This window comes from Aegilops tauschii, chromosome 5 (assembly GCF_002575655.3).
Source record: "Aegilops tauschii subsp. strangulata cultivar AL8/78 chromosome 5, Aet v6.0, whole genome shotgun sequence".
NCBI classification, from domain to species: Eukaryota; Viridiplantae; Streptophyta; class Magnoliopsida; order Poales; family Poaceae; genus Aegilops; species Aegilops tauschii.
Window position 1 is genome coordinate 287126061 of NC_053039.3, and position 17192 is coordinate 287143252.

General features: G+C 45.8%; 1 protein-coding gene across 1 annotated transcript; it reads right to left on the reverse strand.

The window, feature by feature from the left end:
• Positions 1–10822: 10822 nt before the first annotated feature.
• LOC109783506 (phosphatidylinositol/phosphatidylcholine transfer protein SFH9) lies at positions 10823–16780 on the reverse strand. The gene is made up of 11 exons (XM_020342107.4): positions 16468–16780; positions 16300–16328; positions 14639–14722; positions 14493–14546; positions 14294–14371; positions 13972–14025; positions 13598–13657; positions 13415–13510; positions 12003–12104; positions 11829–11909; positions 10823–11555 (listed from the first exon to the last, which is right to left on the reverse strand). The coding sequence occupies exons 1-11, from the start codon at positions 16520–16522 to the stop codon at positions 11241–11243; spliced, it is 1008 nt and encodes a 335-aa protein (XP_020197696.1). The 5' UTR covers positions 16523–16780; the 3' UTR covers positions 10823–11240.
• Positions 16781–17192: the final 412 nt, after the last annotated feature.

A 17192-nucleotide genomic window follows, 5' to 3' on the forward strand; every position in this document is an offset into this window, starting at 1 on the left:
AGAAAGGGGGGTGAGCGGTATAGTGTCGATGGAGAGGGCGTGCTGCACCCGCTCCATTGGCAGCCTCTTCTTCACCAACCTTTTGCCGTCTTCCACCATGCATTGTGGCTCCTCCGTTTTCTGTTATAATAAATCCAAGATGCCCCGTCGATGATCCGAGGACCAAGCAATCACACAAGAATGACACCGAGATTTGTTAACGAGGTTCATCGATATGGTTACATCTCGGGGCCTGACTATGGACGCTCCTCCTCGTGACACCGTCACAATATCGCACCCCGGCCACCCGTGTGCCAGCACAAATCGTCGGCTCCTCCTGCATGCCTGTGCTATTATGTTTGCATAGATTACACCGTGGTGTGTCTATCCCTCATTATATATGAGGCCTAGGATACAAGTGTCCTGCTTGGACACGACTCCATTGAAGGAAATATGCCCTAGATGCAATAATAAAGTTGTTATTTATATTTCCTTATATCATGATAAATGTTTATTATTCATGCTAGAATCGTATTAACCAAAAACTTAGTACATGTGTGTATACATAGACAAAACAGAGTGTCCCTAGTATGCCTCTACTTGACTAGCTCGTTAATCAAAGATGGTTAAGTTTCCTGACCATATACATGTGTTGTCATTTGATGAACGGGATCACATCATTAGAGAATGATGTGATGGACAAGACCCATCCTTTAGCTTAGCATTATGATCATTTAGTTTTATTGCTATTGCTTTCTTCATGACTTATACATATTCCTCTGACTATGAGATTATGCAACTCCCGAATACCGGAGGAACACCTTGTGTGCTATCAAACGTCACAATGTAACTGGGTGATTATAAAGATTCTCTACAGGTGTCTCCGAAGGTGTTTGTTGGGTTGGCATAGATCAATATTAGGATTTGTCACTCCGTGTATCAGAGAGGTATCTATGGGCCCTCTCGGTAATGCACGTCACTATAAGCCTTGCAAGCAATGTAACTAATGAGTTGGTTACAGGATGATGCATTACGGAACGAGTAAAGACAATTGCCGGTAACGAGATTGAACTAGGTATGATGATACCGACGATCGAATCTCGGGCAAGTAACATACCGATGACAAAGGGAATGACATATGTTATTATGCGGTTTGACCGATAAAGATCTTCATAGAATATGTAGGAACCAATATGAGCATCCAGGTTCCGCTATTGGTTATTGACCGGAGATGTGTCTCGGTCATGTCTACATAGTTTTCAAACCCGTAGGGTCCGCACGCTTAACGTTCGATGACGGTTTGTATTATGAGTTATGTGTTTTGGTGACCGAAGTTTGTTCGGAGTCCCGGATGAGATCACAGACATGACGAAGAGTCTCGAAATAGTCGACAGGTAAAGATTCATATATTGGAAGGTTGTATTCAGACATCGGCATGGTTCCGAGTGATTCAAGTATTTTTTCTGGAGTACCGAGGGGTTACCGGAACCCCCTGGGGGAAATCATGGGCCTCATGGGCCATGGGAGAGAAGAGGGGACAGCCCACAAGGGGGAGGCGTGCGCCCCCCAAGGGGAGTCCGAGAAGGGGAGGGGGCGCGGCCCCCCTTTCCCTCTTCCTCTCCTCTCCTTCCCCCTTTTCCCCCTCCGTTGGAAGGAAAGGGGGCCGAATAGGACTCGGAGTCCTAGTCGGTTTCCCCCTATGGCGCGCCCCTTGGCCGGCCTCCTCCCTCTCCTCCTTTATATACGGGGGCAGGGGGGCACCCCATGGACACACCAATAGTTCTCTTAGCCGTGTGCGGTGCCCCCTCCACAGTTTACTCCTCCGGTCATAGCGTCGTAGTGCTTAGGCGAAGCCCTGCGCGGATCACATCACCAACACCGTCACCACGCCGTCGTGCTGACAGAACTCTTGCTTGACCCTCTACTGGATCAAGAGTTCAAGGGACGTCATTGAGCTGAACGTGTGCTGAACACGGAGGTGCCGTATATTCGATACTTGGATCGGTTGGATCATGAAGACGTTCGACTACATCAACCGCGTTAAACTAACGCTTCCGCTTTCGGTCTATGAGGGTACGTGGACACACTCTCCCTCTCGTTGCTATGCATCTCCTAGATAGATCTTGCGTGATTGTAGGATTTTTTTTGAAATTACATGCTACGTTCCCCAAACAGTGGCATCCGAGCCAGGTCTATGCATAGATGATATGCACGAGTAGAACACAAAGAGTTGTGGGCAATAATAGTCATACTGCTTACCACCAACGTCTTACTTTGATTCAGCGGAATTTTTGGATGAAGCGGCCCGGACCAACATTACATAACCACGTTCATGAGACCGGTTCTACCGATGTGCTTCGCACACAGGTGGCTGGCGGGTGTCTGTTTCTCCAACTTTAGTTGAATCGAGTTTGACTACGGCCGGTCCTTGTTGAAGGTTAAAACAACACACTTGACGAAAAATCGTTGTGGTTTTGATGCGTAGGTAAGAACGGTTCTTGCTAGAAGCCCGTAGCAGCCACGTAAAACTTGCAACAACAAAGTAGAGGACGTTTAACACTACTAGGAAAGTGCTTATAGATAGAAGTTTACCATTAGCGTCTGTTTATGACCCCACGCTACTGGTATTCACCAGTAGCGCTGGGTAGAAAACACGCTACTACTACTAAATAACAACAGCATTTGTTAGCTTGGGCCGCATTGCTGTTACATGGGCCGCAGGGCAAAAACGGTAGCCCACTTACCTATAGCGTTTGTTTCGAACAGGCGCTACAGCTGGTGGGCTTAGCAGTAGCGCCGACCTCTACCCAGCGCTACTACTAGAGAAAAAGAAAACCGGCCCGAGCGCCCCCACCCCCTCACTCTCATATTATCGATCCCCTCCGCCCGACGACGCTGCCGCGGTTAGGGTTCCCCCCGGCCGCCTCACCCCCGTCGACGGCGCTGTGCGCCGCCACCACGCGCGATCGCCTCTCGCCTCCTCCGACGCTCCAGCCCCATAAGTCCCCCTCGATCTCCTCCTCCCTGCGCGCGCCACGACTAGCTAGCTAGGCTCCGATCGATTCGCCGCGGCGGCTTGCCATGTTTTGGGATTTCGCGTGGGGGAAAGGGATTTAGGGATTGCACGGTGGCTCCACGCTTTGATGCGACGTGTTCCAGGCTTGTTTCCTTGCGTGATTGGGGAGAGAGTAGAGAGAGGGGTTAGGTGAGAGAGAAGTATAGGCTTTTTGTTGGGCGGCGGGAGCGCTGCAGGAGAGGTACAGGAGGCGGCGGGAGCTGCTGGACAGCGCGTGATGGGAGGAGCAGCAGTGAGAGAGCAGGGAGTCGGCGGCGGCCGCCGCCATGGTGGCGGCGGGCAAGCAGAGGGCAAGGGAGAAGGGGAAGGAGCAGGAGAATGGCAGAGAGGGCGGCAAGTTAATTAGGTCAGCAATTCGCCAGGGTATCTGATGGATCCAAATCGACCCAAATCGAACGAACTGTGCTACCCTTGCCGAACGAACTGTGACTGTTCGTCGCTGACGCTGACCCTTGTCGTTGGAGATTAAAGCGGTGAAGGTGTAGTTATTAGTACGGCTCTGCTCGTCGGTGAAGCTTGGTCGAATCCAGGAGACAGAAAAGGAAGCGGGTAGAGGCGGGAGGGGGGATTGAGGGCAGCAGAAGGGAGCGAGTGAACTGACCTGAGCGAGGGGGGGATTAAGGGCAGCAGAAGGGCGGAGGCTTGGTTTCTTCTTCCTTGGCTGCTGTCCCTGGAGCAGTGGCGGCGGTGCCTAGTGTTTGGTTTAGAGAGGGGTTCTCTCTCGTCTTGCCTTGGCTTTTGTTTAGTGGCGGCGGCGGCGGTGCCTAGTGTTCTAGGGTTTAGAGATGGGTTCTCTCTCTCTCGATTGAACTACTTTTGCTTGTCTGCTTGCGCAATAATGGAAATATGCCATTTATCTTATTATTAGGCTCTGTTTGGGTTACATGATCTCTATTAGGTTATTGTCTGAACTGAACTACAATTTAGTTGTTATTTTGCTTGCCATGTGAACCTGATGTGTATTCTCTATGATGTGTATATTATTCAAAACCTGATGTGTATTGAAAACTTTATGTTTACTTTTTGTATCGTTAATCCTTTAATCATATTGCTTTAGGGAAATGGCGCCACCACCACCACCACCACCACCATGTCGACGGTGCAAGTCAAGGTGCGCCAGCAGCCTTGCAACTGGCACGCTGTTCGGCATCTACTTCGAGTCTAGTTTTCTTCATGCAGGTGTAATAAATTATATGAAACTAGTAACCACTATTTTGTTTTTAGTGTTATTGGCATTAATGCATCGTGTATATATCATTTTGCTTCTTGTACACAGATCCTCCCATGCAATGTGAGGTCAGAATTCAACAAGCTGACCGGAGACTTTGTGACCTTTGAGGCTCTTGGGGGCCCCTACACTATGGAGGTCGAGAAAGGACGAAATATGACGCAGGTGGGAGGAGATGGATGGGTCCGTTTCATCGCCCACATGCGTATCACCGGTGGTGAGTTGATCAGCTTCTCCTTCAAAGCAGAAAGACCCAAGTTGGCCGTGATTTATGTCAACAAAGCAGAAGATGATGAAGATGATGAGGATGATGACGACCCACTTGGTGTCCCATCATAGCTCAAAGAATGAGGTTGAGCGAGGAGGAGGTGTGGAACCTATGGGACATCATTCCGCCACATGCTGACTTCGTCGGGGTGCCATTCGTGACCCGCCTGACAAGTACCATGGTTGATCGGCATATCATGGTATGTTGCATTTACTGTAGTAATTTGATGATATGCTCTATTGTTATACTTAGTGTAGAGTCCGATGATATATATGCTTAGTGAATCTTATATGCTTAGTGAATCTTATATGCTTTATTATTATACTTAGTGTAGAGTCCGATGATATATATGCTTAGTGAATCTTATATGCCTAGTAAATCCGATGATCTATATGCTTAGTGAATCCGATGATATATATGTTTTATTGTTATACTTAGTGTAGAGTCCGATGATATATATGCTTAGTGAATCTTATATGCTTAGTAAATCCGATGATCTATATGCTTAGTGAATCCGATGATATATATGCTTTATTGTTATACTTAGTGTAGAGTCCGATGATATATATGCTTAGTGAATCTTATATGCTTAGTGAATCCGGTGATATATATGATTTATTATTATACTTAGTGTAGAGTCCGATGATATATATGCTTAGTGAATCTTATATGCTTAGTGAATCCGATGATCTATATGCTTAGTGAATCCGATGATATATATGCTTCGTGTAGAATCCAAAGAACTGTTAATAGTGTAGAATCCATATATACTTATTAGTAGAATTCATGCTTAGCAGAAATGTAGTACTGTCTTTTGATAGTGTAAAATGTGTGAGGCTACTTATTAATTGATATGTTTTTCTTATTCAGAAATTGCCAAAGAGCCTATCTGAGAGTTGTGGTATCAAGCCTGATGAAGAAGGCTCTGCTGGAATACGCCTTACCGCGAGGGGCTCTGTCACCACTTGTGCGTACGGTGCGGACACGGACGGTCGCACACACTTCAACTCGGTTGGGTGGAAGAGCTTCCTCGTCGGCAAGAATCTTCATGTTGGACAGGCAATCCTAATTACTATCAGGAACACCCACCGCTCAGGCTTGAGGATGATGGTCGTCATCGATATCATCTAGAACTACATATGCATGCATGTGGTTGCTGAACCATATATATGCTAGTATGACTACCTAGTAGACTTATCAAGTATGATCTATCCATGCATTGTCGTTATATTAGTTTGTGAGATTGTGTGGTTATATTAAATGTGGTATTGTCGTTAATGCTTGTGAGATGGTTCTGTGAACTTAGTTTATTTGCACTGGACTTGTCTTGATTTCCATGAATATTGCATCTGACTTCTTTTTTTATTTTTTATTTCTATTTACCTAGTTGTAGCGTGGGGAGAAAATAGGGCGCTACTGCTACGTGATGATAGTAGTAGCGTTGGTAGAGAAAGAGGCGCTACTACTAAGTATCTTAGCTGCAGCGCTTGTTTAGAAACGCGCTACTGTTAAGTAATAGCTGTAGCGCCCTAGCAGTAGCGCGGGTTCCCGCGCTACTGCTATGTAAAAAACCAGCGCCACTAGTAAGGTTTTCTCTAGTAGTGTAACTTGTTTTTGCAGGGCATGTTGTGATGTGATATGGTCAAGACGTGATAAGATATAAATTGTTGTATGAGATGATCATGTTTTGTAAAAGTTATCGGCAACTGACAGGAGCCTTATGGTTGTCGCTTTATTGTATGAAATGCAATCATCATGTAATTGCTTTACTTTATCACTAAGCGGTAGCGATAGTCGTAGAAGCAATAGTTGGCGAGACGACAACGACTCTACGATGGAGATCAAGGTGTCAAGCCGGTGACGATGGAGATCATGACGGTGCTTTGGAGATGGAGATCAAAGGCACAAGATAATGATGGCCATATCATGTCACATATTTTGATTGCATGCATGTGATGTTTACCCAACCATAGACATGTGATGTTTATCCGCCATAGACATGTGATGTTTATTCGACCATAGACATGTGTTGTCATTTGTTGAACGGGATCACATCATTAAAGAATGATGTGATGGACAAGACCCATCCGTTAGCTTCTCATAATGATCGTTAAGCTTTATTGCTATTGCTTTCTTCATGACTTATACATATTCCTCTGACTATGAGATTACGCAACTCCCGAATACCGGAGGAACACCTTGTGTGCTATCAAATGTCACAACGCAACTGGGTGATTATAAAGATGCTCTACAGGTGTCTCCAAAGGTGTTTGTTGGGTTGGCATAGATCAAGATTAGGATTTGTCACTCCGAGTATCGGAGAGGTATATCTGCGCCCTCTCGGTAATGCACATCACTATAAGCCTTGCAAGCAATGTGACTAATGAGTTAGTTACGGGATGATGCACTACAGAACGAGTAAAAAGACTTGCCGATAACGAGATTGAACTAGGTATGATGATACCGACGATCGAATCTTGGGCAAGTAACATACCGATGTCAAAGGGAATTACGTATGTTGTCATAAGGTTCGACCGATAAAGATCTTCGTAGAATATGTAGGAGCCAATATGGACATCCAGGTTCCGCTATTGGTTACTGACCAGAGAAGTGTCTCGGCCATGTCTACATAGTTCTCGAACCCGTAGGGTCCGCACGCTTAAACGTTCGTTGACGATATAGTACTATATGAGTTATGTATGTTGGTAACCGAATATTGTTCGGAATCCTGGATGTGATCACGGACATGACGAGGAGCTCCGGAATGGTCCGGAGGTAAAGATTGATATATGGGATAATAGTGTTTGGTCTCTGGAAGGGGTTCCGGATGTTTCCTGAAATTGGGTACGAGAACACTTTATTTGGGCCAAAGGGGAAAGCCCATAAGGTTTTTGGAAAGCGCAAAAGGAAGTTTTGCGGAGTCCAGGGGCCAGATGCCGGGAACCCTGGCGTCTGGCCCTGGAGTCCGAGAAGGACTCTTGCCTTTCGGGTGAAACCGACTTTGTTGAGGCTTTTACTTCAAGTTTCGACCCCAAGGCTCAACATATAAATAGAGGGGCAGGGCTAGCACCAAAGACACATCAAGAATCACCAAGTCGTGTGCCGGCAACCCCGTCCCCTCTAGTTTATCCTCCGTCATAGTTTCCGTTGTGCTTGGCGAAGCCCTGCGGAGATTGTTCTTCACCAACACCTTCACCACGCCGTCGTGCTGCCGGAACTCATCTACTACTTCGCCCCTCTTGCTGGATCAAGAAGGCGCGGACATCATCGAGCTGAACGTGTGCTGAACGCGGAGGTGCCGTACTTTCGGTACTTGATCGGGACGCATCGTGAAGATGTACGGCTACATCAACCGCGTTGATAAACGCTTCTGCTTTGCGATCTTCAAGGGTATGAAGATGCTCTCCCCCTCTCGTTGCTATGCATCTCCTAGATAGATCTTGCGTGAGCATAGGAAATTTTTGAAATTGCATGCTACGTTCCCCAACACCATGATCCCTCTCCTGCTCGGTCTGACTTTCTGCCCAACTTGCCAAGAGCATCTACAACCGGACCCTTATCCATCTGAACGCCCGGGCAGCCAATCGGATGACCCATATCTGGCCCAATCATCCGGACTGACCGGCAACTTCATATCGAATCCATATGTGGGGCGGATATGGGACGCCCGTCTGACATGAAGGATCTGGCCCACTCTGGCCCACATGACTCCATATAAATTGGACCATATCTGCACTCCGGAAGAAACCCTAGTCGCATTCCCCTCCACCCCTGCAGTCCATTCTCCTACGCCCACAAGCTCCTATCCGGCAATCTTCTGCCTTCTCCGACATGGTGGGCAGCGGATCCAAGCCCTGCACCTGTTGATCCGTTGACCCGGAGCTCATCCCATGCGGCCCTGATGAGGAGATGGTCGTCTGCTTTGTGCTCCGCTACTCCCAGGAGGAGTCGCCCTATGATAGCGAATCCATTTGCGTCTGCCCAGATGGAGCATGGATTCGGTGTGAGGCGTGTCGCCGCTGACTCACCAAAGGCGGTGTGGTCTGTCTGGTATCCGAACGCCATGGCGGATGCACAACCACTTGGTGGCGCATCGAGGCAGAGGTGAATGATTGGGCCTCATTCGACGCAAATATGGCACGGCGTGCCTATCGTGCGAGGCAGCGGGCACGGGAGGCCGCGACTGCCCTCGAGGTGGACGTTGGTGAGGCGGAGTCGAACTCTCCGACACCGTGGTGCCCGACTACCACCCCTGGCGCCGCAACCGCGTCGTGGTGGACATGACCGGCTCCGACCACGACAGATCCATCATCGACCTCACATCCACCGGTGACGTGCAGGGCACAGGCTCCAATGCGGAAGAGTAGGCCATGGGAGACAGCGGTGACTCGAGTCCCATGAGCCGGCCAGTGTCCCATGTCCTACTCAACCTCGTCGGTGACCACACCTCCACTTCGAGGGGCTTACCCATCCGTCAGACGTGGACAGAGCGAAACAACAAGGACGGTCTTCGGCGCATATTTAGACTAGGTTTACGTTGCATGTAATTGTATGGATTTGATGACTCGAAAATGAGGTATCTGGTCGTGGAAAGGACTTTTAGTGTGTTGTCTGGTCATTGTCCGCGGAAGCGTCCGGGCGCATCCGCGAGCGTTTGTTGGATGGAATTTGTGAGTTGTGATTGTAGATGCTCTAAGTAGTATTGCCTAAGACTAACTACCGTAGATTCGCCGTATCGTCGATCGCCATCCATCATATGAAGTGACGCTTGTTAGGCATGTGTGTAAATACAGTGTTGCCAAACGGCTGCCTTCTTCTTTTGCTGTCATTTCCTACAAATTTATGGGGCAATTTAAGCTGAATTTAATCTAACCAAAAACATGTATTAGCATGATAATTATCAACTACTCTTTATAAAATAATATAAGACGTTTTTTATCACTAAAGTAATGTCTTATATTATATTAGTTTACATAGGAAATAGTATATATTACTAGTTAACGACTATAGTGCATATATTCGGTGGCCAAAATGCATCATTTGCGACCTAAAATGCTATTAAGTGGCATTCTCAGAATATGCGCCTAGTTTAGTTCATCGCCGGCGCCGCCTGGTCGTCCTCCTCCTCTCTCTCTATGTTTGTGTCTGTCTCTTAACGAAAGCGGTATTTCTTTCATGGTGTTAATATACCCTGGTTTTCATCGGCTTTCACCGAATGTTGGTTTTCGTATGATATCATGGGGAGCCTAACACCCATAAGTACGTACTTGCTTTACAACACCCGGTTATTGCCACGTTTTCTTTCAGATGATTATTGCTTTCTCTCACGGTACTTAATTTGTGGACTCCATTGTAAATCTGACGTCAGATTTTTTACTATGGCAAATTATTTTTTTGAGGATGACATTTAGTTGACGAACATGGCAAATACGCCTGAGTTTATTATTTTATTTTTTGTTAGAAAATTGTCGTGCTTGCAAACTAAATTTTTCATCATCGCACCAATATAAACTGTCATGAAAAGTGTTAGATCTGTCATACCTAAAAATCCGACGTCAGATTTTTAGTGTTTCCGTAATTTGTTTGCACAAGTTAAGAGTAGGAATAGCAATTTTGTTCCCATAAGCATATGTAGATATATACGTACACCCGGTAAAGCAAGAACATGCAGTCACGTACGCATATATGTGGTTCAATCATCCATCCATCCATCCACAGTTAACACCTATCTCTCTCTTTCTGTTAGAACAGAAAAATTCCATAGAAAATATCACTCTTGTGCAGCCTGACGTTTCCACGGTGCTACGACCGGCCTGGCGGGGCGGCGGCTAGGGTGGCGGAGACAGTCGCAGAGCCGCCGGAAGAAGTCGACGACCGGCTGGATCCGCGACAGCAGCACGAAGACCGGCCCGAGCACGCCGCCGGTCACCGTCATGATCGCCATCGGCTCCATCGCCCCCCGCTTCTGGTGAAAGAAAGATCGCCGCAAGACGCAGAGATTTGGTCTCTGTTGCTAGCTAGGTGAGGTGAGATAAGGTGAATAGAAGGTGACACAGGAGACGCAGATCTTATATGCTGCCTTGCTGCGGTAACCGCGGGCAACCAAAACGCACGTCTATTTATGGAGGGAGGGAGCAGTTATCAGTGCTTGGCCAAGATCTGATTCAGTGCATGCAGGTTGAAACAGACAGCAGATTTCTTTTTAAGTCGTGGTTCAGGTAACATCAAATCAAATACATAATGATATACCAGTTGCAACATCAGAAGGCGATTACATATACATACATATACTATATACTGATTGGTCCGATACATAGTGCTGGTGTTACTCATGTCTGGGAGCATGGCAATTTCCCTGCCATGAGAAGCATGGAAACAGTAACTCGCAAATGGTACATCCATTAGACAGGTTAATCAAACTAATTACTACCATCTTCGACACCACGATACAGACTCACTCGGTTATTAGAATCCGATGCTACTGCTGCTACTTCCTCTACTGATATGATCCTACTCGAGCTTTGCAGCCAGCGGTTACAACGCAAGCAAGAACCGTTATAAACCCCAGAATAATCTTCTGGCGTCAAATAAGATAAAATAAGCGATTACCTGCTCCGCGCATCTCGAGGCACTCCGATCATCATGGATCACATCCACGACGATCTTGGATACGAGCAGGAAATAAGATATCATGGACCTTCGATGGTGATCCTGCTGAAGGAGCGGGAAATGCCGTCGCCCCCCTTGAGGTTGTGGAGCTCCGACTGGATCGTCTCCATGATCTTGGCCTCCTCCAGGTCCGGCGTCGGCACCCTCACATGCATCGACCCTTGCTTCGCGGGGCCGACGCTGTCCTGGTTCCTCAGAGCTTGCTGCTTCACATAGTTGTACAGCTCCTGGTGGAATGGATGATCATACGAGTAGCAGTCGACTTCATCCGACGACGAACCCGAACCGGACCCTTCCCTCTTGCAGAAGTGCGGGAGTGACGCGTAGTCCATAACCTGCGATGGCCAGCAAATACAGTAGGTTCAAATCAGAAACCTCGCCAATGTGTCATGGCTGGATGGGGCTCATCAGCAGCTACAAAGTCAGATCAACTGGACCACCACCCCAAAAAGTCAGGAAGCCACAGTTGCAAGCACTTTTTTCCAGTCAGTTTATTCGATTTCGCATCAATAGGAAGTGTGTTCTATTCTATCAGAGAATATAAGATGGACGTGTGTAATGTTGTGCCCACTACCATACAGAATATAAGATTAATTAAGAATGTATACCTTCAGTAATTCATCTCTTCCAGGGCCATACAAGACTTTGATCTTCTTTTTAGTTCGCTCTTGTAAAAGAGGCTTCACAACCTGGCCATCAGTGAGCAGAAACTCCAATCAGTTTACTGGAAAGATGTAGCTGTGCCAACAGCCAAAAAATAAATCGAGTATATGTGCACTGACCTTCCAACATGCCGAAAAAACATATGGAGCGTTCACAATGTAATACGTCTCGGTTTTCTCAGGATAATTGAGGTCATCAACAGCTGTTATCGTGCTCAACATCTGCATCATGCACAAAATATTGATAAAGCACCCCCGCAAAAAAAAATATTGATAAAGCACATTGAAATGTTTATTTTCCTCAAAAAATAAATGCACTTGGATGGCAAAAAAATCAATGCGTAAACACAAGCAAGCGCAACCCATGGCTTGCTAGATCAAATACAGCAGTGTAATTGGCAACCAGCAAAAATGCAGATCTCAGTCTGATATCAGGTAATTTCCATCCTAGATTCATGTTATTTAGGTTCTGGCATGCACATATGTCATCTTCAGCGCATGAATCTCGATCAGTACCAAGGTTGGACTGGATCTCAAGTTCTGTATAACTCATCTCTTAGACAAAATAAAATCTGGCTAGGCCAAAACGTTCTATGTTTTAAAATGGTCTTAACTTATAAGGCTGTGTATCTTTTGGTCCAAATATATTCGTTGACATTACGTAATAAATACTATATGTCATCGTGTTCGAGAAAGAAAAACGATATGTCATTCCATGACACCACACCTGACGAACAATAATTAGGTAGTCCAACACTATCCCTGGCCCCATTAAGCAACATACACATAACTTTCTGACCAGCTGACACCTCACTCGGAATAGACAGCTCCGATGTCAAGGATCGGGACAGGATGGCCGCAAGAAACCAAATCATATCAGAAATGATAATAGAAGGAGAAGCAAACAGGGGAACAAAAGTATGAGATATTTTATCAGGCCCACAGATGACTTGATGGAGGAACAGAAGTATGAGAGATTTTATCAGGCTCAAGACAACATGATGGCCATTTATTTACTTAGTGGCATGTAGAGTTGTTCATAAATCACTTCTGTGAGCAGTGCTTCAGTCTTCATGACTCCATATCTTTTAGTTAAACAATTGGACCACTAGCTCCAATAACGTAGGAATATATTAATAATGTTACTTCCAGCTATCTCAGTAATTATGCAGTTTGGCAGAACTAGAGAAGTACTGTCAACTGTGCCAAGAATTCGGTCTTCGACTAACAGAAACAAGAGGCCTAATGTATTCCTTCAAAGTTCATACCACTCATTGCAAATTGTCATTACAAATAAACTCGATTCTAAACATGATATTGTATTCGTGATTCTATTTCCCCTTCAACTCCTATTATTTCAGACAGCTTGATGACATGTAGATGAATTCTAGGACTGTTACCAAATGTTTACGCTCAGATATGTTATATAAAAAAAGCACAGATGCAAGAAACTTATGGATACTTCAGTTCAGATCCTTCAGAAGTTATCCAAAAATTCTGATCAAAATTTAATAATGCAAGAAATAGCCTACCTTTATTTGGTTCAAAGCAGAAAGCTTCAGGCCAGTCATATCCATAACTTTCAAGCAGGTGTTAATCTGTTTTCCGGACATCTCAGATGCACCTGGCTAATGAAGAGAAACAAATATTCTTAGCACTATATGTTTATGTAAATGTGTTCCATGAACATGAATAATGCATAAAAAAGCACTCACCAGGACAACACGATCTCGATACTCATTCATCTGTATGTGAGACTGCAAATAGTAGTTCACCTGCAGCAAAATGAATGGGATATTTTAGAATAAAAAAAGTCAAAAAATAGTACTCCCTCCGTAAAGAAATATAAGAGCGTTTAGATCACTTCTTTACAGAGGGAGTATCTTGTGTCCCTATTAGTTAATTGATCTAATTAGTAGCTAACTGACAGTCCTGCGTCTCAAGAAAAAATCCATTTATCTGATCATTAATCTTGGTAGTACTTGATTACTGCAACTCAGTCTCAGAACTAGTGGTACAATCCCCTACAATATTTTGGATTTAAAACCAAAGACTATGAATTCCAAGACAGTTAACACTTAACACCTACCGATGCTCTGTCAAAGGTACTGAGCCCAACACCAAATGCATAGACAGGTTGACCCTGCAAAAGGCAACCATAAGAAATTAGAGCAAGGTCATCACTTAGTACAGCCGATGCAAACTTCTTGAAAATGGAAAGAATGGTTTGTGAACATCTTCAGACTAGTTGCCCGACAAAAGGAACTCATATTATTACCAGTATTAAATATAACAAGAGATGTAACGTTTGTTCATAACCAGCTCATCCAACAAATGAATCAGCAGGAACTGATAAAATGGTACCATCAAAAGCATGGAAATTTAAAGATAATTGGGCTTGTTTACTGTACCTGCTTGGAATATCCTGTTAATCCAACAAGCAGTGTATCACGAATAGATCTATACAAATCAGCGGGCAATATTGGTTTCTGCATCGAAATAGAATGGTGGTTGCCGGTCAGAGGAATAACATATGCTGAAACAATAGTAGTACTACGGTGCTGTACAACTAGAAAAAACAAGACTTTGTCGACGGTAAAAGGAACTTACAGCTAGAACGCTGTCAATCTCATTCTGAAGCCTCCAATTCAAGCAATCCATTAGCTGCACCAAACAATCAGATGCTTTATACTGGAGATAACAAGCTGCTTCATCAACAGTACATCGTATAAGCTTTCTGTATAATAAGCTTTTACCATTTTATATGCTTTCGGAACGTTCCATTCTCTGGCCTTGAGAAAGCGCAGCAGAGTCCCTCTTGGATATCCTTGGTGCACATTCTGTACACATAACAGTAATTAAGCACTATTTGTTAACCCCTGCCAAGAGCTTTAATCTCAAGCAACAGTGCCAGAAACTAACTGGTCGGCAACGCGACACTATACGGTATAAAAATCATGAAAAAGGCGCTACTGATATCGTGATTCCACCGCGCAGAAGAGATAAGAAAGAAAAGGAACTGTTGTTTCTCGGTGGAGCTATCGAATTGCGATGCATCATCAGTGCTTGCGCGGTGCGCATCCAAACGGTTCCACCCGAGAGGTCCACGAAGGCGAGCATGCTCGTCAGGACAAGGACTCGTCATGGACCGAGTAAAGGTCCAAATCGCCGATTCAGACCTCTCCCCTAGAACAGTCAGTCAAGACCACACAAGAACACATAAAAACAAGGTGCGTCAAGATCAAACGACGGCAACTTCTCCGGCCATTAACTCGCGCTCGCCGAGCTCCACACGCTGCCTGGACAGGTGGCCCAAGTTCAGCTTAGTTTAGTCCTCGCGTGTGGAGTGGTACACGGCGCAGACTGCAGAGCCTAGCTCTCTCCTACCGGTGTGATCATGGGCTCATGGCGTGCTTGACCTTACAAGGTCTTTGTCACTCTAGAAGCGTGCTTGGAAGCAACACTCGAGCAAGCCGGCACGCACGACTTGAATACGAAGAAAAACAGAGCGTTGGAGCTCCAAATAACGAACATGGGAGGCGCCGCGCCGACAAAACAGTTGTGGCTGATGTACCAAAGTTGCTTTTTTCTTTCTTTCTTCTTCTTCTTCCCAACCACGGCATGAGTGCCGAAATTGCAATTAGGACCTGACCAAAGTACTAGTGCTTTTCTAGATCAAAGAAAGTGCTAGCGCCTCCAACATCTAATGAGAAGGAAAAAAAATCTCTCTATGCCGCTGACGCGAATAAAAAATAAAATAGGAAGTGATCGGGCATAGCCGAAAGCATAGTTTAGCTACGGATCTCTATCGAGGTGACGAAGGGCACACAAACGTCAGCTGTATGGGTGGGGGAAAAGGAAAGTGTCATTCCTAAAAACACCGAAGTGATAATAACAAGAGGCTTTGAAGCAAGAAACAGATATAAAACAACAATTAAGCTCAAAATCACAAAGCAAAAGATCCAGAACGTTTCATCATCTGCTAACAAGTAGTGGGACAAGATGTTTTTTTACAAACGGGAGCAAGGAATGAGCTAAGAGAAAGTCACATGGCAAAGAAAATCTCGGATTTGATCAAAATTTGAGCCAAGAACAAGGCTAATTGAGACCTCAGCTGAGCTCGGGAGAAGAAGAAAACTTCCAAGATCCAAACATTATCAAGCTACGAAGCCAGAGAAGTACGGCGAATCTGCCTAACCACGAACCGAGCAAAATAAAAGGCTTGAGCAACCCCAAAATCCACCAGAAATGGAAACCAGCACACGGAAACAGAGGCAAAATCTAGACGCAATTCAGCTGCGGCCGGCGCATGTCCAACGATGACAGCACCAAAACAAGAAATTATGCACAGGAATGCACAGGACAGCAGCGAGAGAACAGAGATCCAGTAAGGGCGGAAGGCGGAGCAGATCGGCACCTGGAATGTGGTCTTGAGGGGCTCCTCCACTGCAGGAAGCAAGAAAGAAAGCAAGGGCGCATCTCAGCGAAACAGGAATAGCCGGGAGAGAGGGAGGAGAAAGGTGTGCTTTCATTCCATTCCCTTCTCTGAAACGAATAATGGAAAGAAGAGCAAGAGGTAACTCACACTGCTCCATGAGCACGGAGAACTGCTTGATGGCCTCCTCCGAGGCGGCCGCCATTGCCGGCGACGGTCGTCGCGAGGGGAGGAGGGGGAGACTTGCGGGGCTCTGGAGCTGGGGAGAGGTCAAACCTCAAACGGGGAGAAAGCAGAGTGTCTTGTTTGCCTTTTGAGCTCCCCCTACCGCCTGCCCTCGCTGGTCCGAGGTGACGCTGTTGTGCTCTGCTCCCGCACGGTGCGTATGTGTGTACGTGTGGGGGGTGAGGGGGAGGGGAGGAGGAGGAAGGCGCTGCTTAAGAAGAAGGAAAGGGACAGCAAAAGCCCGTTTTATTTTCGTTCTCTCGTTTGTTTATTCGGGGTTTTAACTTGGTTTAGGTTTCGTTTGGTGCTTTTGTGTAAAAGCTGCTGGCAACCACTGTTATTGCCACGGGGTCTCGTTACTTATTAGGCTGGTGCTTTTCTGCTAGTACCAGCTGCACTGCTGTCTAACCCTGCCAGGCGGAGTATAAACACGTGGAGCTCACTGTTCCACTGTTAGGCCGAAAGCTGCACACTCCTTCGTCACAAGAATTTTGGGACCAAGGTACTCCCTCCTTTCCGAAATATAAGGCACGTGTTGACTTTTCTGATTTTCGTCACATAATTTTGATTATATTTTTCACTTAGTGTATGTCTATAAAATTGTTATAAAGACAAATGGAATAAAATTGTTTTACAAAGACAAATACAAT

What these genes read in the sequence shown, in the direction of transcription:
- LOC109783506 (XM_020342107.4), bottom strand. Translation starts at nt 16,522, where the DNA reads ATGGCGGCCGCCTCGGAGGAGGCCATCAAGCAGTTCTCCGTGCTCATG. An exon ending in TTCCGAAAGCATATAAAATG is followed by an intron (nt 14,547 to 14,638) that starts GTAAAAGCTTAT and finishes TGTTTGGTGCAG; the next exon opens with CTAATGGATTGCTTGAATTG. An exon ending in TAACAGGATATTCCAAGCAG is followed by an intron (nt 14,026 to 14,293) that starts GTACAGTAAACA and finishes TGCCTTTTGCAG; the next exon opens with GGTCAACCTGTCTATGCATT.